This window comes from Fukomys damarensis, unplaced genomic scaffold (genome assembly GCF_012274545.1).
Source record: "Fukomys damarensis isolate Sample0158 unplaced genomic scaffold, DMR_v1.0_HiC HiC_scaffold_24, whole genome shotgun sequence".
NCBI lineage: Eukaryota > Metazoa > Chordata > Mammalia > Rodentia > Bathyergidae > Fukomys > Fukomys damarensis.
The window spans coordinates 65080324-65102566 of record NW_022900936.1 but is presented as its reverse complement, the minus strand read 5'-3'; the positions used below and the strand labels follow the sequence as shown (position 1 = coordinate 65102566).

The window sequence follows — 22243 nt, the reverse complement described above, 5'->3', positions numbered from 1 at the left end:
TTATATTTTATGGTATGTCAGCTACAGTGACAAAACAGCATGGTACTAGTGCAAAAATGCCAGTGAAATAGAGTAGAGGATGCAGAAAAAACTTGGCACTTGCAGCTCTCTGATCTTGGACAAAGGGGACAAAAACATATGTTGGAAGAAAGATAGCTTCTTTAGCAAATGGTGCTGGGAAAACTGGTTATACATATGCAGAGGGTTGAAACTGTACCCATATCTCTCACCATGTACTAAACTAAAATCAAAGTGGATCAAAGATCTAGGTATTAATCTGCTGGAAGATAAACAGATCAAAATCTTGAAGACAAAGGCAAAGACTTTCTGAGCAGAATCCTATTTGCACAAGGAATAATGTCAGAGATAATAAGTGGGATCAAATTAAAAGACTTCTTCATAATAAAGGAAATAACAGTGAAGAGACAGAATGAAAAAAAATGTGCTAGCTCCTCATTGGACCGAATACTAATATATAGAATATATAAATTGAAAATAATTTACCCACCCCCCAAAAAAAAGATCCTTTCAAGAAATGGACACCAGAAATGAATAGACATTTTTGGGAAGAAGTGCAAGTGGTCAATAAATGAATAACATGAAAAAACATTCAACACCTATAACCATTACAGAAATGCGAATTAAAACAACTTTGCGACTTCATGAGTTTCATGGTTATCATCAAGAAATCAGATTAAAAAATGCTGGGGAGGCCTTGGGGAAAAAATGAAAACTTGTACATTATTGGTGGGAATGTGGCAGTTCCTCAAAAAAGTAAAAATAGAAATTTCTTTTGACCCAGGTATTACCCTTCTAGGCATTGTCCCCAAAGAGTAAAAAACATATTACAGTGATACATGCATACCTATGTTTATGGCAGACCAACTAGTAGCAAAACCTTGGAATCAGCCTATATTTATAAACAGATGAATGGATAAAGAAGATGCGGTATATGTACACCATGCAGAACTGCTCTGCCACAGGAAGGATAAATTTGATTCATTTTTGGAAAATAGATCCGCCTTGATACCATAATGTTAACTGATATAATTCTGGCACAATCTTAAATATCGCATAGCTTCTCTTATATGAGAAACCCAAAGTATACATGAAGAGCAAACAGAAGATCAATACCAGGAATCAGGGAGATCTTTTGCAAATGGGAAGAGCAGCACTAAGAGATGAAGGACAGGGAGTAGAAGAGGAATCAGCAACAACAAAAAATTTAAGATGTGTTATGTCCATATACCAACTTCCCTTGATGAATGTAACCATGCACCACAAACATGGAAATAAAAATTTATTCATGACTGAATAAGAAAAGTAAGTGCAACAGGTGTGTGCAAAAGCAAAAGGGAATATGTTGAGGTGGATTCATGGCATTTTTTTTTACCGTAATAGTTCTTATACTTAAACATTCACCATACCTTTATGGCTCATTGCTTTGTTGAACAAATAGATCGTAGTTGCAGTCCCATGACAAGGTAGTGGTGCCTCCACACAATCAGTCCTCTCACAAACCACCCCTCCCTGGCCCCAGCCAACATCTTTCTTCAAAGTAGGAAACTGGATTTGTCTGAGATTGAAACAAAAAACAAATATTTGTCACTCCTTTATAAAACCTAATTTTCTGTCACCTATGTAAACCTCAACAACATATATCCTTATTTTATTTTCACTGGTTGATACTGCAGTCCCTCCTCTCACACACTCTTTCCTGCAGAGGGTGGGTGGGTGGTTTTAGAAAGATGTCAGGTGCATCTGCTAGCATCTGTTCTCCTTGTCTTCCACATGAGTCAGTGGCATGGCCTGTGGGAGGGCTCACAGAGTTCCAGCAGGTCTGTGGTGTTGGTCCTGCCTCCTCCACTTCGGATCCAGGTCGTGACTTCGGGCCAGTGTAGCAAAACTTTATGACTTAATTTCTTCATGAGTAAAGTGATGTTTATGGTAGAAATAGCTCATAGAGTTGTTTGAGGTGTGAATGAGAAATGTAAAATGTATAGAATAGAGTCTATCAGTAAGTACACAGTACATGCCCATTTTTAAACCATAGTTACATTTTTTATTGAAAACAATGAACCTTGCTTCCTTTAATCATGTTGTATATTGATGAGTTGAGTAGAATTTAGTAATGCTGTATATGTTTTGAGACAGGGTCACAATATGTAGCCCAGGCTGGCCTTGAACTCATGGCAATCCTGCCTCAGCCTTCCAAGTGCTGGGATTAAAGGTGTGTACCATCACATCCAGCTGGGAGCTTGCTAATTTGCCCAGGCGGCAAGACTCTAACTTTCGGTCCAGAATTGTACATCACCTCACCTGATTATTTTTATAAAGATTAATTCAGTACAGTCTTCAGCCTTTCCATTTGTTCCTTTTAAACATCCCCACTTTTAGCTGGGTGTGGTTGGTGGCATGCACCTGTAATCACAGCATTTGGGAGGTGGAGGCAGGAGGAGTACTGTGAGTTCAAGGCCAGCCAGAACTACAGAACAAGACCTCGTCTCAAAACAGACCAACGTATGTGTTCTCTTTTTCAATTTTTAGCCCCGAAATCTTCAAGTGAATACTTAGCTGATTGCACATAAAAGTATGTAGGAAACATCAAAAATACAGAATCTCTGTGTTTCAGCACAAGCAAGGTTGGGCCAACACTGGAATTTGTGCCCTTGTGATTCCGTGAACCACAGGCCGGACAAAATTCTAGGCTAACGCAGATAGCCTTTGATATTTCTAGCTGCTTCGTAGGTCTTCATATTAAAGTGAAAATTACCTGCAGAGGTGTTTTGTATATGTAGTTCTGTAGAAAACTTGCTCTTTAAAAATTAAAACTCCATATTGAAATTATCTCTCCAGGTAACTTCCATTTTAACATAAAGACATAAAAGTTCTGAATACACTCTGGGAGACTTGAGACAGGAGAATTGCAAGTTCAAGCCCCGCCTAGGAAACTTAGGGAGACCCTAAAGCCTTTTTGTGTATTTAAAAAGCCTTCTAAATAGTAACTTGAGATGTTTGTGTTGTCTTACTTATAAGTCTCCCTTCTTGGGATTATTGCTTTATTGTTATTTTAATAATGTTCCATTTTCCCTAGTCATTTATTTCTTTTTTTCCTTCTATCATGCCATTCATACACCTTTGATATCTATGCTGATTTCCTGATATTTCAATTTCAGATAAACAACAAAGAATACTTCAGTGTAACTATGCCCCATGTCATTAAAACTTAACTAGGCATCCTGCAATTTTATTTGCTAAATGTGCCAGCCCTAATCCCTGTGTGTGCATATATTCAGATTTATATAACACAGTTCTAGGGCTAAATATTTACCAATATCCATAGTAATCCTTAATGTGTAATACCTTTCACTCCCAAGACTGTAGTTGTTGCCACCACTACTGTAAACTGGAATCAGGTGTTTCTGTCATCACTGCCATCCTGGGAGGCACAGGCTTAGCTTTGCCTGTGCTCTGGTCCAACTTGTGGGAAAAAATTTCTTGTAACCATGCAAATGATTTAAATTTTCAGAATTAATACTTGGAAAATAATCCAAGATTCATTAAAACCTATTCAGGGCTATGAATGAAAGACTAGGCATAGTAAATAATGTTCTGAAATGCCTGGGGTGGTGTTAATTTACCTTAGGAGTAGGTTCACATGGGCTCTTCTCTCTGCCCGAGTCTGGGTTCCCCCCTATGGAGGCCTGGCTTCTTCAGTGGGTGGTACCCTAATTTTTGATGCCTATGGACTTCTAGGTTCAGCATTGTGATAGGGGAATTTGATAGCTTCTAGACCCTCTCTCATAGTCATGTGACTTTGTAATCACAGAGTGGACACAGCTGTGTTGACTTTGGTGGCTAAATGAGCAGCAATGCTGTTATCACTTCAAGAGGCATCTAGAGGGTGCATAATCCTCAGAGTATCCTCAGGGCTCAGTATCAGTAATTTATTTGCCATTTGCTCAGCACAGCGTATACACATTTGTGTTCTTGTTGAAAAGCTGTGTTAGTATTATCTAATAGTGACCAGATCAGGGTAGGGATAGCTTAACCTGGCACATATGTTTTCATTTCCATCATTTATGAAGAGTGATAATTCCAAATTGGCCAAAGAAATATTGTTAAACTGTAGAGAATTTTTTCAAATAACTTTAAAAAATATTTCTAAATAATGATGCTTGCAATTTGGTTCTTAAATAAAGAAGCATTAATTTCTTGCAGGTTCTGTTTTTGGAATTGAAGTTGCCACCAGATGGAGAGGTGAAAATCCAAGGCAGCAAGAAAACCTTAGGTTCTACCAGAAGAGGGAACAACCAGATACACAAGCAGAGGCTGGGGAGACGATTCACCACTAGTAAGGTGCATCTTGGGGTGGTCACAGGGAAAAATCTTAAGTACGTTTAGCATTTTAATGTCTCAAAAGAAGATGAATCAAGATCTGATATAGCCCACCATGTCAACTTCTTCATGTACAAGCAGACAACTTGGCATGGAAAATCAGGACCATAATCTGAATCATTAGTTGTGTTTTTCTTATCAGTAGAACAGTATAAAGCCTTAGGTACTCACTTACAAATATTATTTATCATTGCCAACCACTACTTTTGATCTTGCAGTATAATACAATTTGTATAGTTACATGGATGTGGAGAACGGTATAGAGAAAATAATATTTTTTTCAGTGCCAGGGGAAAATAATGTTTTCCATGAATTTAGTAAGAATATAATCTATTTTCAAAGAAAATTTGCTATTGACAATCCATGAAAACAGTGTGCATTAGTCAAAGAGAAGACAGAAAAAGCTTAATTTCTCATTTTTATTGAAGTTTCAGTAGAAAAATAAGGAAAGAAAGTACAGCCACATGAACTGTGAAGAGCTGCCATTCTGTAGAATTTTGATCCTTAGACCATGAAATGTAACTTGCCTTCCCTTGGAGAGTGTCCCCAGCCCTGTTCCCCAGCTCAGCTTTTCCTTGGTCTCTCTGACTCTTTTACCCTAACAGTTCCTGTTCCTTAATGGTTCCTTAAAACTCCATAGCATAGAAATGTGAAGTGTCTCCTAATTTCTTTAATATGGAACCATGTAAGTATCAGGGCAAGAAAGAAGATGGCTGAGATACTTGTAATCATGAAAAGGAGTGGAGGAGGAAATGTATAAAGAAAAGAGATGATGTTACTTCATGAAACTGATGTGTCACTGATTTTAAAAAGCTGGCTCTGAATTGGTAGTACTCAGCATTGCCACATTTGCATTTCATAAATTGTACCAATCATATTTTATGTTGATTTCTAAAAAGCCTAAACAGTGATTTTGATTTGTGGGTATAGCAATTATGAAATTTAATTTTGAGACCGTATTTTTCTACCTAAAAGATTCTAGTTTGTCACAGAATTTGGATTGTCCAATCTTACCTTATTATATTTCTTTGGCAGGATGTTTTAAATAAATTAAAGGCACTTCATCCTTTACCAGGCTTGATACTGGAATGGAGAAGAATCACGAATGCTATTACCAAAGTGATCTTTCCTCTGCAACGGGAAAAGCGTCTGCATCCTTTTCTTAGAATGGAAAGAATCTATCCTGTGTCACAGTCACATACAGCTACAGGTGATGAGAAGTGTTATATATGAATAATGTCCAGTTTTGAAAGGAAAGATTTTCATATATAACATTTGCTGATGATGGCCAAGGAGTTCAAGGTTTTGGTTGGGTTCTGTGAAGTTCCACAACATTTATAAAACTCATAATTACAGCCAAAGCATAGTTAGAAACCATTTAGATATGGAGATGAATTTTAGTAAGATACAGTTTCTGTTTTCCAGGGCTTGTAAGGAGTAACTGGATGCCTGATGCAGCATTTTGCATGAGAATATAAACAAGAATGCACTGTTTGAGCCCATGATCTTATCCAACTTCAGTTTCAGCCCTTTCCTGACCCTCGTAGATTCTCTTCCAGTTGCACCTCAGTAGGACTCGGTGGCCTCTGTATAAGTGTCTCACTTTACCTAAGCAGGAAACAAAGCTCTTGGGTGTCTCATGGCCCTTTTGGGATAGGTATGAATGTAATCTGGTGAAGAAAACAGTATTCTTGCTCTAGGAGGTGTGCACCACTCTAAATATGGCACACAGTGGAAGAAAGGACAGTTTTAACTTACTGATAGGTGAGGCAGTGTGGATTGGTGATATAGAGTATAGACTTTGAAACCAGGCATCAAGATTGAATCCTGGTAGTGTGAAACTTTAGACAAAATGTAAAATTTCAGTGCTTAAGTTTCTTCCTTATAAAAGCAAATAATAGTCCTGCTTCACCTGGTCATTCTGAGGGTTGGATAGGTCAATATGTGCTAAGTGAATAGCTCCTGGAAAGTGCTTATATCAGTTGGTGTGTTATTTTTTTCACATTGCCACATTATTTTTTTTTTTAATTTTTTTTTTATTGAGTTTATTGGTACATTTAGGGATACAGTACAGTTACATTCATTGTTGGGATCATGTACCTTTACATGGCAAGTCTTGATTCTCATTTTTTCCCCTTACCTCTGCCCTCCCTTCACCCCCTCCTCCCCTCCCCATCTACAAACACTTTATTTTCATCTTTTCATTCTCTCACATTTTTTTCTTTTCCCTTTTTGTTCTTCCCCTACGTATCACACCTTCCCTACACCTTTAGCTCCTTTCCTCCCATTTCTAAATGTCAGTAATCTTATTAGAATCTTATGCATTGTTGCAGAATATTCACACCAGGGAAACTATTTGGTATTTACACATGTGGGACTTATTTATTTCACTTAGGAGTATATCTTCAATATGTATCCATTTTCCTATGAATGAATCTATTCTCTCACTCTTTATTTGCCACATTATTTTTATTCGATGCACTTATTTTAAAATTTTTTATTGGTACATTTTAGATATACATAATGATAACATTCATTATAGGGAATTTGTTCCTGTACCTAATATCTCTTGTTTTTGTTTTTTTGGCACCTGGGATTGAACTCAGGACCTTGCACTTGCGAGGCAGGTGGCAGAACCACTGAACTGAATCCCTGGTCCACGTAATATTTCCTGATTTTTCTTTTTATTCCTATTCCCCCCTCCCTTCAACTTCTCTTCCTTTCCTTATATACAAAAGCTTTGTTTCCATTTTTTGCTTCTATTTTCTTTTTTTTTCTTGTCCTTCCTTTCCCCCTGCCCCTCCTTTGTTCCCCTTATCATGTGAACATTTTGTTCTGATTTATCAATATCTGTTATACATTTTAGGCCTTATTTCCATTTTTGGATTCTCATACCAAGGAAACAATGCAGTATTTAAATATGTGTGCCCAATTTATTTCACCTAAGAGTGTGGTCTCAAGGTGTTTCCATTTAGCTATAAATATCTCAAGGTCATCCTTCTTTATGGACGAATAGTACCCTACTGTATAAAGAAAAACATGTCTTCTTTATCCATTCATTGATGGGTGGGCATCTGGGCTGTTTCCAAGATTTAGCCATTACAAGTTGTGCTGCTATAAACATGAGTGTGCATATAGCACTGTAACAGGATGGTTCTTTTGGGAAGATACCAAGAGGGGTAATAGCTAGGTCAAATAGAACCTCTACTTTTAGTTTTTTTGAGGAATCTCCACACCAGTGGCTGCACCATTCTACACTCCTACTAACAGTGGAGAAGCACTTGCCAGCATTTATTATTGGTTGTTATTTGTTGTTATCTGGAGTGAGATGTAATCTCAGCATTGTTTTAATATTTCTCTTGAATGAGTGATATTGAGCATTTTGTCATATATTTATTTGTTGTTTCTAATTCTTCATCTGAGAAGTGTCTGTTCATTTCAGGCAACCAATTTTGGATTGTGCCTTTATATTTGGGAGTCTGGTTTTCTTGAGTTCTTTATATAATCTACATATTAGTCTTTTGTTTGAGGAACAGTTGGGGAAAATTTTCCCCAAACTGGGGTTGTCTCTTTACTCTGCTGGTTGTTTCTCTTGCTGTGCAAAAGATTTTTTCATAAAATAAGATCCCAGTTGTTGATTCTTTGTAATGATAGTTCCTGTGCAGTTGGGGATTTGTTCATAAAGTCTTTGCCTACAGTATCTTCAAGAGTTCTACCTATTCTGTCTTCCAGCAGATTGCTTCTGTTTTAAATTTAGATCTTTGATCCATTTTGATTTTAGCTTAGTGCATGGTGAAAGAGACAGTTCTAGTTTTTATTTTCATCATGTAGAAATCCAGATTTTCCAGCACTGTTTATTAAAGAGGCTGTCTTTCTTTCAGTGAAGGCATTTGGCTTCTTTGTGGAAGTGTTATGGAAGGAATCAGTAAGCGACACACAGAGAGGCAGCAGAATGGAAGTAAAATAACAAATTTACTCATTGATGAGGGTCAGTCACACAAAAGCCGTGTCTGGATGGTTGGGTTACAATTCCTCCTCTTATAGGGTTTTACAGCCTTGACTTCATTTGTGTAGTTACATATCATTCTCATAGTTCAAATCACGGTCACAGGATAGTTAACTTTCAACCCAGACGTAACAGTTCTTTGCAGTTGAGTTTACCTTTAAGATGTGCCTAGTTATCTATGCTAGTCCATAGGAGGGGGGGGTGTTCAGGGTCGGGGAGCAAATGTTAGCAATGGGTTCATCTAGACAGTTTTACGATCACGTGGCTCCATTCTCTTCAGAGCTCAAGACCAAATGCCTCATTCAGCAGTTAGTGCCTTCAGTGCCTATTAGTTTTGAGCTAAACAAAACAAACTGCTGTTAGAGACAGCAGAAACCATTTTACATTGTAACACTTTATAGGTTTTTGCTATTTATAAAGTTTTCCCTATCATTCCTCCCTTTGTTTGGGGGAGGGTAACTCCTTGCCACTCATTATATTTATACCAATTTTCATTATTCTGCATAACTAACTAACATCTGGTAGTGTTGAGCAGTAGCTATTCTCTGATGTATGAGTTTTGATATCCTTATAGGGACCAAATATGATAACAAGCAGTGTAACAATAATTGGTCTGGTGAGGGACCTGACCCAAGCTGTCCATCTTGACAAGTTAAGGCCAAAATTGAATGTTGGGTCCTTAATACCAAACTCTTTTCCTATCAGTCTAATACAATTTTTTGATTTATCGAATGATTTTTTTAACTATTCCAGATTTGCTTGTATGTAACATTTCTCTCCCAGAAACAGGCAAGTTCCTCTTCTTTGCACATTGAGCAAATTAAGGGCTCTTTTATTTTGTAACACTGTATTAGCTAATGAATCTGAGTTTCTAAAGTTTGAATAGTATCCTGCATTTCTTTTAAGTCTTTTCTAATCTCCTGTCCCAAAGCTAAACTGTTGTTATTCTAACCTGAGAGTTATAGCACTTAATGGTGAGGCTCCCTGTTATAGTTAATTCTGTTAATATGGGGAGGGCAGTTGGGTTCCTTTTCTCTTACCAAACCATTCATTGCAGCAATTGTAAAAGCATCCTTTTCATAGATGGAGTATAAACAGACAAATTGGAGATTAGGATCCCCAGAGTATATAAACCAGTGGAACACTTTGAAATCACCTTGTAAACACCATTTGCACCGAGAAAGTTCCATTTGGGGCAGAGTAAGTTACTAGTGGTAGAAGACAAATCAACAATATCAGTGCAGACAGCTGAGACATTGTATGACTTTCAGATACCAAGAAAGCAAGTCCCATTCTTAATTACATCTAATGGATAGCTGAGTAAGGGGTATATAGTAAGCTTTACTGGCTCTAAGGGCAGGCCATTCATAATGCCAGTTGCTTGATAAGTCATCACAGTGAATGGTGCGCAAATCCAGAACTCAGAGACCTAATTTCTGATCTGTCTATAGCACCAGTGAATGAGTACCATCAATCAAGTTCATCATATATTTCTGTATAATTTTGGATGCACTTTTAAGGTATTTTGTATCTCCTGCAGTTCAGGAGTTTTTTCTATTTCTGGGGGGTGTCTTTTCAAACCTTTTTAATCTGCAGAATCTGTCTTTTTAACTTCTGAGGCCCATGCCTAGCAGTTGACCGATACCCAATATAAACATAAAAAATTATTTCCTGCAGCTAACTTGCTTCCCAAGGCCAAGTTATATACAATTTTAAAGGCTATATACATTTTACATTGTCCTTGTTTACAGTCATAATAATTGCCAATACTTTTGGGTTACAACATATTTGAGCCTTATCTGACCCAATACATCTTTTTGTGTATATTTCCTACAGTCAGGTATGGTACCAGGGTTTTCATAAAGTTCTTTTAGGCATCAAAAATAAGCTTGAGGAGATGTCCCTCTGGTTCCTATTTAACAGTTTTAAAGGTCATATATTTTTATCAAACTTAGCATCTTTAGGCTTATAAACTCTTAATTAAAAAACAGAAAAGCTCATAACAATTTGACACAATGAGTCCATAATATCTTGATTGCAGTCCTCATTCTTCAACTGTGTGTGGACTTACCAGCTCCCAGTGTGGTGAGAGCAGGACCTTGAGTGCGCTGTCTCCTGGAGCCGCAGTCCATGGAGTTCTCCTTTGCTTGACTCTATAGTGGTAAATCTGTGGTTGGACTTCAGTCACCTTGACAGCTGTGGGAGTAACCATAAGTGCCTCATATTGTCCTTTTCATATAGGTTACAAAGGGGTCTTTTTCCAATTTTTAACATAAACTCAGTACCCCAGTTTTATCAGATGTGCAGGAGTTAGCACAGGAAGGTCCTCTTCATTTCTAATTTGCCGTAGAATATTTTGGAACACTTTGGCCAGTTCTAACAGCTGTAATTCCATACTGGATGAGCACAATTGAGATAAATTTCCCATAAAGTCTCAAGATACAGGGTGGCCTCCAAACAAGACCTCACATGGGGAGAACCCAGTATGACTTGGGGTATTTCTATTTCAAGGAAAGCCAAAGGGAGATCGACCCATAACCCCGGTTTTGTCTGACAATATTTAGTTAATATTCCCTTAATGGTACAATTTATTTTTTTAACCTTACCAGAACTCTGAGGCTGGTAAGCAGTATCTAAGTACCATTTTACATGTAACAGTTTAGTTAGATCTTATATGACCTCTGCTACAAATGCTGGCCCACTGTTACTGCCTATGAAGAGAGGCAGGCCAAACCTTGAAATTTTCTCCTTTAATAAAACCTTACATACCGCTTAAGCCTTCTCTGTTTTCATAGGGAGGGCTTCAGAACATCCAGAGTAAGTACAAACACATACCAACAAATATTTATAACCTTTAGAAGGGGTGGGTATAATCATCTGAATTTTCTGTTTAGTTGCCTTTTTGGCTTCTATGTCTGTCTTGGGCATTGCCTTTTACTATTGTATTTTCCTTTTTGGTATCTAGAGCAATGCATTACTGCTACTTTGTCAGTTTCCCACATTGTCTCCAACAACTGTATTACCTCCTATTTATTCTTAATCTGTTTGCCCTCTGCCGTGAGAAGACCACACTCTTCCTAGATTGTGCTATAGATATGAAAAGTAGCAAGCTGGAATCTGTATAAACATTTACCCTCTTTCCTTTTGCCCATGGGAGAGCCTGTATGAGTGCCCATAGCTCCATAGCTCTGCTCACTGAGCTGACATGGCAGGGGGGTCCTGCTTGGACCACTTCATCTTGAGTCATCTCTGAGCATTTTCCATGAAGCTGCTCCTATCCATGAACAGGACAAAATCAGCAGCAGGCAGCGGGTCTTTCTGCAGATCCAGACACGAGAGAACAACTCGTTGGTGACCCTGAGGCAGTTTTGGTCAGGAGGCCAGGTTCCGAGAGCAAAAGGTAGTGGGATTCAAGGTTTCTACTGGAACAAACTATAGGTGGGGATTCCACAGATGAGGGCCTGATTTTGTGTGACTCTATTATTTGAAAGCCATTGATGTAAAGGGATGGAGAACCTGAACAGTCAAATTAGTTAGCTTCCTTAATTAGAATAACTGCAGCTGCCAGGGTTCCTAAACAAGGGTGCCATCCCTTCTCAGCTGGATCCAAAGTCTTAGATAAATATGCTGCTGGCTGATTCTGTGGGCCTACTCTTTGAGTGAGCACCCCTAAAGCAGTATGATTTTCATTAAAAGGCTGGGTCACATCTGGGATCCCCAACACAGGGGCAGTAGAGAGTTAGTTTTAGCCATTTCTGCAGACCCTGGAATCCTGCTGTCACCCAAAAATTCTCTCAGTTGCTTTTGTCCTTTTATTTCCCAAGCAGTGTATTACTTTGGAAACTTGGAATCCTAAATATCTGACTTGCTGTACACAAATTTGAGCCTTTTTCATGAAACTTGATATCCTGCCTCTTGAAGCAGCATCAATAGTTTCTTAATATCCTGTGAAATTTCTGTTTATTTAGTACATCAGAAAATTAATAGTAATAATCATAATTGTATGTATGAAACTTTATGCCCTTTAGTCTAATTTGATATCAAAAGCACTTTTTCAATAAAACTTCCTGTTTTTCCAGAGAAAACATCATATTTTGAAAATGACCATTATAAACATATCATAATGACATATTTAAAATCCAGTAAGCCTTTGATAATAACCAATGTAAACATTTTATAACATATTTAACATATTTATATATATATAAAACATATTTATAACATATTTAGTGATTCTTATTGGGGGTATATCTTCTCAGTAGGCTATGAAAACTACTGGGGCTCCCATTAGTGAATAAAGACCAGAATAAATTTTTCTGAGCAGCTGTCCTTTTTCATTAACAGGAGTCTATCCAGACCAAAGAGTTTTTGTATTTAATTATCTTGACAAAATTTTAACTTATAAAACCAGGTTGTAGAAATTAACAAATTATTTGTATCCTTGACATCATTTCAATAAAAAAATATAATTGGACAAACACTTTTCAAATGGACAGACACAGACAAACATATAAGACAATTTATGAAATGAGTGCAATCAAATGCATTTGGTCAATTGAATTATAAAATCTCTTTTAGTTACAACTAGTCAAAACTTTTGCAGGTCAATTAACAGATCTCTTGTAGAATTAGAATCAAAAGGAATGAAATAAAGCTCTTTATGACTGTAAATGTAAATCTTTTATAACAAACCTGAAAACAACAAGCAAACATACATATTTTCTTGTTAAATCATTTCCTCACACCTTTTATACATACTTAGGCCTTCTGGTCTTGTATATCTTTCTTTCCCTCTTTCTAACAAGACAAACATATACAAACCTTTCATGTTAAAAGTATATCTCTTTTACTTTTAGCTTTCCTAATATTTTTTCTGTCTCGTTTACTATTAACCTTCTATAACAAACTTCAGCTGTTAAAATCTGTCCTTTTTTTTTTTCCTCTTCTCAGAATGTTACATCTTAAAATTTGACTGGCTGCCAATAGAGCAGTATTAACCCTGAGTTTTTAATCAACAAAGTACAGAAAAGAGCAAGTTAACCCTATAATCACAATTCAAGAATTTGCAATGCACAGGAAGTGTTTTAATCACACCAATTAAACTTAATTCAAGGTGAAACAAAGATACATTTATCAAATAGTTAAAATTTTTTACTTGATTTCCCTTTTAAAATCTCTTTATGTCTGGTAGAGAGCAATTGCAGTTTCTCTGGCTTTGTTTTGGATTCTAGACCTTTGCAGGTAGCATCAGGCTAATAACACAGTGCTGGCCTTGGGGCTCTTACGGCCTGCAGTATTTTTTTTCCTCTATTTTGTGATATGTTTTTCAGAGCTTTGTAATCTGAGTACAAGCCCTGTTCCATTCTGTCTGAGCCCAACCATGGTTTACCATCTGCACCCTCTGGTGCAGTAAGGCCATGAAGTTTTCCTTATGTTTTTGCCCTCACCTTCTTTGCACCTGTGACCTTAGCAACTCAAGTGGTGGGGGAGGCAGCTCGACCTCCTCCAAAGGGAAAGCACTGGGATTTGCCTGTTAATGATGTCACATTTTCTAAGAGAGGCAAGGCTTCTCACCAGAAGCTGACTGCTACAGAGAAGAAGCTTGAGCAGTTCCTAAGCTGGGTTGTTCAGGCCCCAAAACTGAGCATGCAAGGCTCCAAGTTGTCAAAGTGTCAGTTAAAAAGAAAAGGAGATAATTTTTCTTTTGTCTAGAGTTTTTTCTGGGGGCCAAGTCTGGCTTCACTGAGGCCATGATAACTCACAAATTTGCTTAAGCATCTTTGGTTGCAGTTTTATCTCATAGTCCCCCACAAAACCTTTACCAAAATTCTGAGTCATGCACTTAAATTGGTATAGTATTAGCATTCCCCATGACCACTAGATATTCCCTTGTCCAGTGATGCAAGACATTAGGGTGGGGTGCCGTTCCAGAAGACGGCCTCATTGGCTTGTCAGGCTGGCTTTGAGCTTCCCAGCTCTTTCATGCCTGCTTGGACTAAGGAGAGTTTCTCATCACAAGAGTCTCCATTTTGTCCTTTCTAAGCATGGCCACAGAGTTACAGGACTGACCCACACAAGCTCTGCAATGCCGAGAGGGCTCTTTAAGCACAAGCGCCCCTCTCGTTGTTTTGGTGCACAGATGAAGCCACCAGTGGCTTTCATAGCTCATTACCCTCACTCTCCTAACCAACTCTCTTTTACACACACAGTCACACAAGAAGTTAAAATATTTCCTCCCTGGGTCCCCTTTACAAAGTACAATACAAAGGACAATAACAAATTGAGAGTATACAAACAAAACCCTCACAAATGGCCAAGAGTGTGGGGGGGGTGATTAGGCCAGCACTCTATATTTTGCCCCAAATGAGGATATAAATCCTTGCAAATGGCAGAGAAAGGAGGGTAATCAGGTGTCCATTCTGTAATCTGCCCTCCAATCTGTAATCTGCCCAAATATTCAATTAAGAACCAAAGCAAAGCAAGATAAACTAGGGAGCAACCCAGGGGAATCTCACCATTCATACAGATGATTTCACTCACTTGCCTTCCTTCTGCTATCTCTGCTCCAGGTTCAAGTGATCCACTGCCAGTGAGCTGGCCTCCAAGTCCTAGAAAGGGAACCCAGGAAATTCCAGGGGCACTCCTCTTCCCTTCTGAGGTGGCAGATAGCTGCTCCCTCCAGCCGGACTTGGGTTGAGGCCTAACACGGGCTGTGTCAGTTAGTCCCTTTCCTCCCAGTGAATGCACCAAATGTTACTGAAGGAATCAGTAAGTGATACACAGAGAGGCAGCAGAATGGAAGTAAAATAACAAATTTATTTATCAACAAGGATCAATCGCACATAAGCCATGCCTGGATTGATGGTGCACTGGGTTACAACTCCTCCTTTTATAGGGTTTCACAGCCTTGACTTCATTTGGATGGTTGCATTTCATTCTCACAGTTCAAATCACAGTCACAGGATAGTTAACTTTCAACCCAGACGTAACAGTTCTTTACAGTTGGGGAGTTTACCTTTAAGATTTGCCTAGTTATCTATTCTAGTCCATAGGAAGAGGGGGTGTTCAGGGTCAGGGGAGAAAATGTTAGCAATGAGTTCATCTAGACACTTTTACGATCATGTGGCTCCAGTCTCTTCAGAGCTGAAGACCTTGCTGTGTCCTGTTATCTCAGGGTAAGACCAAATGCCTCATTCAGCAATTAGTGCCTTCAGTGCCTATTAGTTTTGAGTTAAACAAAACAAACTGCTGTTAGAGACAGCAGAAGCCATTTTACATTGTAACAGGTTTTTGCTATTTATAAATTTTCTCTATCAGAAGAAAGGATAGTTTTAACTTTATTGATAGAGGAGGCAGTGTGGATTGGTGGTATAGAGTATATCATCATAAGGTAGCTGACTATGTCTGAAATTGTTTCTGCATCATCTAATCATTCCATTAATCCTCAGGTCTGTATTTTTTGTCAGTGCCATGCTGTTTTTATCAGAGTAGCTTTGTAGTATAATTTAAAGTCAGAGATTGTGATGTCCCCAGCCTCACCTTTCTTTCTCAGTATTGCCTTTGCTATTGTGTCTCTTCTGGTTCCATAGGAATTTTAGTTTTATTTTCTCTAATTCTGTGATATGCAAAATTCTGTGAGAATTTTGATTGGGATTAGACTAAATCTGTATAACAATTTTGGAAATATGGCCATTTCACTATATTGGTTCTTGCTACTCAAGAACAAGGCATACCTTTCCTTTTTTTGATATCTTCTTTCATCTCCCTTTTCAGAGTACTGTATTTTCATAAAAAGGTATTTTACTTCCTTCATTAGATTGATTCCTAGGTATTTTAGTTTTTCGGATGCTGTTGTGAAAGATGTGTTTCCCTAACTTCTCTTTTAGTAAGTTTGTTATTTATGCATAGGAAAGCTATTGATTTTTTTTTTTTTTTTGGCTTTTTGAGACATAGTCTAAATATGTAGTTGAAACTGACCTGGAACTCACTGTGTAGCCCAGGCTGGTCTCGAAGTCACAGTGATCCTCCTGCCTCAGCCTCCCGAGTGCTGGGATTACAGACCTGCGCCACCATGCCCAGCCAAAGGCTATTGATTTTTGAGTATGACTTTGTATCTAGCTATGCTACTGAATTTGGTTATTAAATCTAGAAATCTTGGTGGATTTTTGGAGTCTTCTAAGTAGAGTATTATGTCATCTGTAAATAATGATAATTTAATTTCTTCCTTTCCTATTCTTATTCCTTTTATTATTTCTTTTGTGTAATTGCTGAGGTTAATGCTTCCAGAACTATATTGACTAAGAGTGGTAATGGTGGATATACTTATCTTGTTCCTGATCTTGGAGAGAAAGTTTTCAATTTTGCCCACTTAGTATGATGTTGACAGTTGGTTTTTCATTAATGTCTTTTATCAGACTGAGATAAAGATCATCTATTCCAATTATCTGTAGTATTTTTATCATGAATGGGTGTTTGACCTTGTCTGTCTTTCTACATCTTTTGAGGTAATCATGTTTTTTGTCCTTGGCTCTGTTAATATGGTATGCTACATTTATTGACTTGCATATGTTGTACCATCCCTGCACCCCTGGGATGAATCCTAGTAGATCATGGTGTATAACCTTCTTGATAATTTGCTGTAGTCTGTTTGCCAGTATCTTATTGAGGATCTTTGCATCTGTGTTCATTATAGAGATTGGCCTCTAGTTCTGCTTTTTTGGTTGGATTATTTTTGGCTTTGGTATTAGTATAATGCTTATTTTCAAGACTGTATTTGGGAGTATCACTTCCTTTTCAGGTTCATTGAAGAAGTTAATTTGTCTATTTGTGACAGTGGGGTATTGACGTCCCTCATTATAATTGTACTAGTGGTTATTTGATTTTTCTTGTCCATTAATACTTGTTTGATATAGTTGGCTGCAGTGGTATTTGGTGCATATATAATTATGATTGTTATCTCTTCCTCTTGGGTTGTTCCCTTTACAAATATGTAGTGACCTTCTTTGTCATTCTTAGTCTTGGCTTGAAACTCAAGACTTTTTTGTAAGTTAAAATTAAAATTCTAGTCATAATCCAAGTTGATTGTATGTCAGGCTGGTCATAACTTTTTTTTTCTTTTTATTGAGTTTATTGGTACAATCTAGGTATACAATACAATTACATTCATCATTGGGATTCTGTACCTTTACATAATAGGTCTTGATTCTCATTTTTCCCCTTGTCCCTGCCCTCCCTTCACCCCTCCTCCCCTCCCCATTTACAAACACTTTATTTCCATTTTTTCAGTTTCTCATATTTACTTTTCCTCTCCCTTATTACCTTTCCCCCACCCTTCCCACTTTCCTTACACCTTTAGCCATTTACTTCCTATTTCATATTATTAATTGTCTCATTAGGATCCTGTGTACTATTATAGTTTTTCACACCAAAGAAACTATTCGATATTTCAGTTAAAGAAATCTCTGTATGAACATTAAAAATAGGGAATCCTCAAATAAAACTAAAAAGGAAAGTAAAAGAGAAAAGGCAATGATGTAACATCAAAATAATCCTTAATTCTGGAGATGAAAATGGTCCCTGAACATATTTAAATTGCTTCTCGCTCTTATAGTCTTATCTTATTCTTTTTTCACTATTTAGACAATACTTTTATTAGTTTCTGTAATCAAACCCACGTAGATATGACCTTACATATTTAGTACGATGTGTTACTCCTGTACACATGGAAAAAAATAAAAATAAAAATAAAAATAAATTAACATTTCTAGACCAATATGGATGTCCATTTCTGTACAATGCCAAGTCAACACAGTATGGACATTCAGCACATTCCATTAAAACCAAAAAAACAAAAAAAACAAAGAAAAGAATAATATCCAGACAACAGCAAAGTTCTGTTGCTGTTGTGGTACCTGGCACCATTTTTTCTATTAGCCTCTTAATCATCATCTGGAAAGAGAACATTCTAGAGTAATATCATTAAATGTAGCTCTGATAAAGCACGGTCCCTACTATGTATCATAAAGCAGGTACTAGATATTTTACATTCATAGAGGTATGATACAGTACTGTCCTACATCAATAATACTAGATTCAGTTTTGGTTTGAAATTTACTTTGTCTGCAAATAAGATTGCTACCCCTGTTTTTTTCTGGGCTCCTGTCACATGGAGAATTGTTTTCTATCTTTTCACTTTCAGTCTATGGGCTTCTTTTTGCACTAGGTGTGTTTCTTGTATACAACATATTGTTGGATTTTGCTTCTTATTCCATTTTGCCAGTCTATTTCTCTTGATTGGTGAGTTGAGGCCATTGACATTGCTGGTTATAACTGATATGTACTGACTTATTATTGACATGTTATTGGCCTTTTGTTGACTCTTTTTACTTTTTCACCTTCTCCTTTTAATTTCTTGCCTTGCCTATTTGATTTGCTCTGTTGGGCCTCGTGGTGTTGTTTGCTTCATTGTCTTTTTCTAGGATGTTGTTCAGAATTCCTTGTAGTGCTGGTTTGGTATTCATGTAGTTTCTCAGGTGTTCTTTGTCATGGAAGTGTCTTATTTCCCCATCCATTTTGAAAGAGAATTTTGCTGGATACATCAGTCTAGGTTGGAGGTTGTTCTCTTTTAGTACTTGAAATATCTCATTCCAGGCTCTCCTTGCCCCAAGGGTTTGTGTTGAAAAGCCTGCTGTGATTCTGATGGGCTTTCCTTTATATGTGATTTGTTTCTTTTCTCTTACTACTTGTAATATTTTGTTCTTCTGTTGGGTTTCTGGGATCTTGATTATTATATGTCTAGGTGTAGATTTTTTATTATTGTAGCTAGTTGGGGTCCTATATGCCTCAGTTATCTGAATGTCAAATTCTTCCCCTCTGTTTGGGAAGTTTTCTGTCATTAATTCTGCAAACAGCTTTTTAAAGTCATTTGTATTTTCTCCTGCTACTTCATGGATTCCTATCAGTCTTATGTTATTCTTCTTTGCATCATCTAGGAGTTGTTGGATCGATTTCTCATGATCTCTTACTGTTTTTAAGAGACCTCTCTTTTCATGGTCACTGACTGCAATCTTATCTTCTATATCTGAGAGCCTATCTTCGCATTCTTTTATTCTGTTGCGTACACTTTCAATAGAGTGTTTAATCTCCTGGATATCTGTTTGAATCTGTTTTATGGATTCCATTTCTTTCCTATGTTGGGCGTTTATTTTTTCCATTTCTTTCTTATGCTGGGCCTTCATGGCTTCTATCATGGTCCTGAGCTCATCTATTTTTTTGTCAGTTTCTGCTCTAGAGTCTCGAATCACGACTTCCATTTTGCTCACTATCTCTATGGTTATCTGGGAAATTATTTCTGTTTTGAATTTTTCTAGAGCCTGATTGATCTGTTTTGTTACTTCCTGTGCTTTGAGTTCAGGGTGTCCTGGTGGTTCACTATCGGCCTTTTCATCCTCATTTGCCCTACTGTTTGCCATTGGTGAACTGGAAGTCTGTCCTTGTGTCTTGCTTAAGTGTTTTCTCATTTTAATTTTTGTTGTCGGACTGTCCTTGGTTTAATCTCTGGATTATCACCCAAATCTTCCTGATATAGTTGCACCCTAGCTTCTGTGTCTCTAACGACCCACAGACATTCTCATCTTCATAACATCAGAGAAAACAGCTCATCAAATCAACGGCAATGCTTTACCCCAACTGATACAGCAACACATTAAGATCAAGCACAAGTTGGACACTGACCACCTGTGGTAGTCACTAGTCTATCGCCCTTAAATCATTTGAATTAAATTGAAATCAAGAAGCAGTCCAGAACATGTCTGCAGTGAACAAACTTTTCAATATAGTATATTTACCATTTAATGGCTCAGACAGAGAGAGGATGCAAGACCCCTGATCTCAGTTAGCTGATTGCTGAACCCCATGACGCTGACTGACCTCAGGCTGCAAGGCCCAGATTGAGTTCCCCATCCTTCTGAATGGTTGAACTCCACAACGTTCTATTACAGGTTTCCCACACCCTTTCTTTAAAGATGTTCAAATTTGGGAACTCAGAAAAATACCCTTGATGACCACCTCTGTCTTTGCAGAGTGGGTACAAAGATTTGCACAGTCAGCAGGTCTGAGAGTGCGGGGGTGGGTTATCGGGGTTCAGGGGCGTCCGCGCGGCTACCTTCCCGGTTCATGAGTGATGGCTGCTGGGTCAGGAGCAGGCGTGGTTCTCCTTCCCACGGTGGATCGGGGTTGGCCTACCTTCCCAGTGCTTGAGCGATCAGGCTGGTCATAACTTAAAGGTCCTCTCTATGCAGCATATTGTTGGATCTTGCTTCTTGACTCATCCTGCCAGTCTGTTTCTTCTGATCAGTGAATTGAGACCATTTACATTGATGGTTATAACTGATATATATTCATTTATCCTTGTCATGGTATTTTCGTGTTGTTGGATCCCTCCCCCCACCCTATTTTTTATTTGTTTATTTATTTATTTACTTTTGGTTTTTTGAGACAGGGTCTCACAATGTAGATGAGACTGACTTGGAACTCAGTATGTAGCCCAGGCTGGTTCTCAAACTAACAGCAATTCTCCTGTCTCAGCCTCCCAAGCGCTGGGATTACAGGCATGCGCCACCATGCCCGGCATTTTAAAATTTGTTTTATTTATTTTTTTATGTATACTTTTTGGTACTAGTGATCAAACTCCGGTCTTTGCACTTGCAAGGCAGGTGGCAGCACCACCGAACTAAATCCCTGTCACCCCCACCACCCTGTTTAATTACTTACTTTGCCTGGTGGATTCATCTGTTGGGGTTCTTGGAGTTGTAGTTCTCATTATCTCTTCCTAGAATGTCTTTAAAAACATTTTTCAGTGATTTGGTGGTCATGAATTTCCTCAGGAGTTCTTTGTCATAGAAGTAATATGCTTCTGTGTCAGTTTTGAACCATAGTTTTGTGGGGTATATCAATGTGAGCTGGAGGTGGTTTTCTTTTAGGGCTTGAAATACTTCACTATGAGGTCTTCTTGACTTGAGTGTTGTGTTGAAAAGTCTGTTGTGATTCTGTTGGGCTTTCCTTTATAGGTGATTTGTTTCTCCAATAGCTTTTAATATTTTTTTCTTATGTTGAATTTCTAGAATCTTGACTATTATATGCCTCAGTGAAGTTTTTTTGGTTATGGTATTTGGAGTTTTATATGCCTCACTTCTCTGTATGTCACATTCTTTTTCCATGTTTGGGAAATTTTCTGCCATTACTTCTGTGAACAGGTTTTTTCATGTCAATTGTGCTATATCTCGCTTTTTCATTGACTGATCAGTTTATGTTTTTCTTCTTTGCATCATCTAGCAGCTGTTGGACTGATTTTTCAGACTGATTTTCCCCTGATACTTTTAAAAATATTTTTTTCATGATTGGTAACTACAATCCTCTCTTCTATATCAGATATTCTGTCCTCCCATTGGCTCATTCTGTTGTGTATACTTGCAATGAATTTTTAATTTCCTTGATGTCTATTTGAGTCTGTTTCATGGATTCCATTTCTTTGCTATGTTCATGGTTTCCATCATTTTACTGAACTCCTGTATTTATTTATTTTTTATCTGTATCTTCTCTGGAGTCACTAAGCATGCCTTTCATTATGGTCACCATCTCTGTAGTTTTCCAGGAAATTACTTCTGATTTGAGTTTTTCTAGAGCCTCATTTATCTGCTTTGTTGCTTCTGCTGTTACCACTTCAGAGAATCTAGAAGGGTGGCTTTTGAATTGTTCTACTTCCTTGCTTCCTGGGTGTTTGCCTTTGAAAAGATGGAATTCTGGGGGCATGTATCTTGCTTTTTTTTTTTTTTTTTTTGT

At 37.7% G+C, this 22243-nt stretch overlaps 1 protein-coding gene across 5 annotated transcripts in view; it reads left to right on the top strand.

Moving 5' to 3' along the window:
• Positions 1-22243, top strand: part of Polq (DNA polymerase theta) — a 161684-nt gene that overhangs the window by 94315 nt on the left and 45126 nt on the right. For 4 of the 5 annotated variants that reach the window (XR_004518780.1, XM_010630003.3, XM_010630002.3 and 1 more), the window contains exons 21-22: positions 4222-4359; positions 5434-5608. Coding sequence is in view for 4 of the 5 variants with exons in the window: in XM_010630003.3 (XP_010628305.1) it covers positions 4222-4359; positions 5434-5608 (313 nt within the window). In the remaining variant the exon portion in view is untranslated. Of the gene's footprint in view, positions 1-4221; positions 4360-5433; positions 5609-22243 lie in introns of those variants that run through there. The other variant, XM_033768087.1, reaches the window with a different exon arrangement.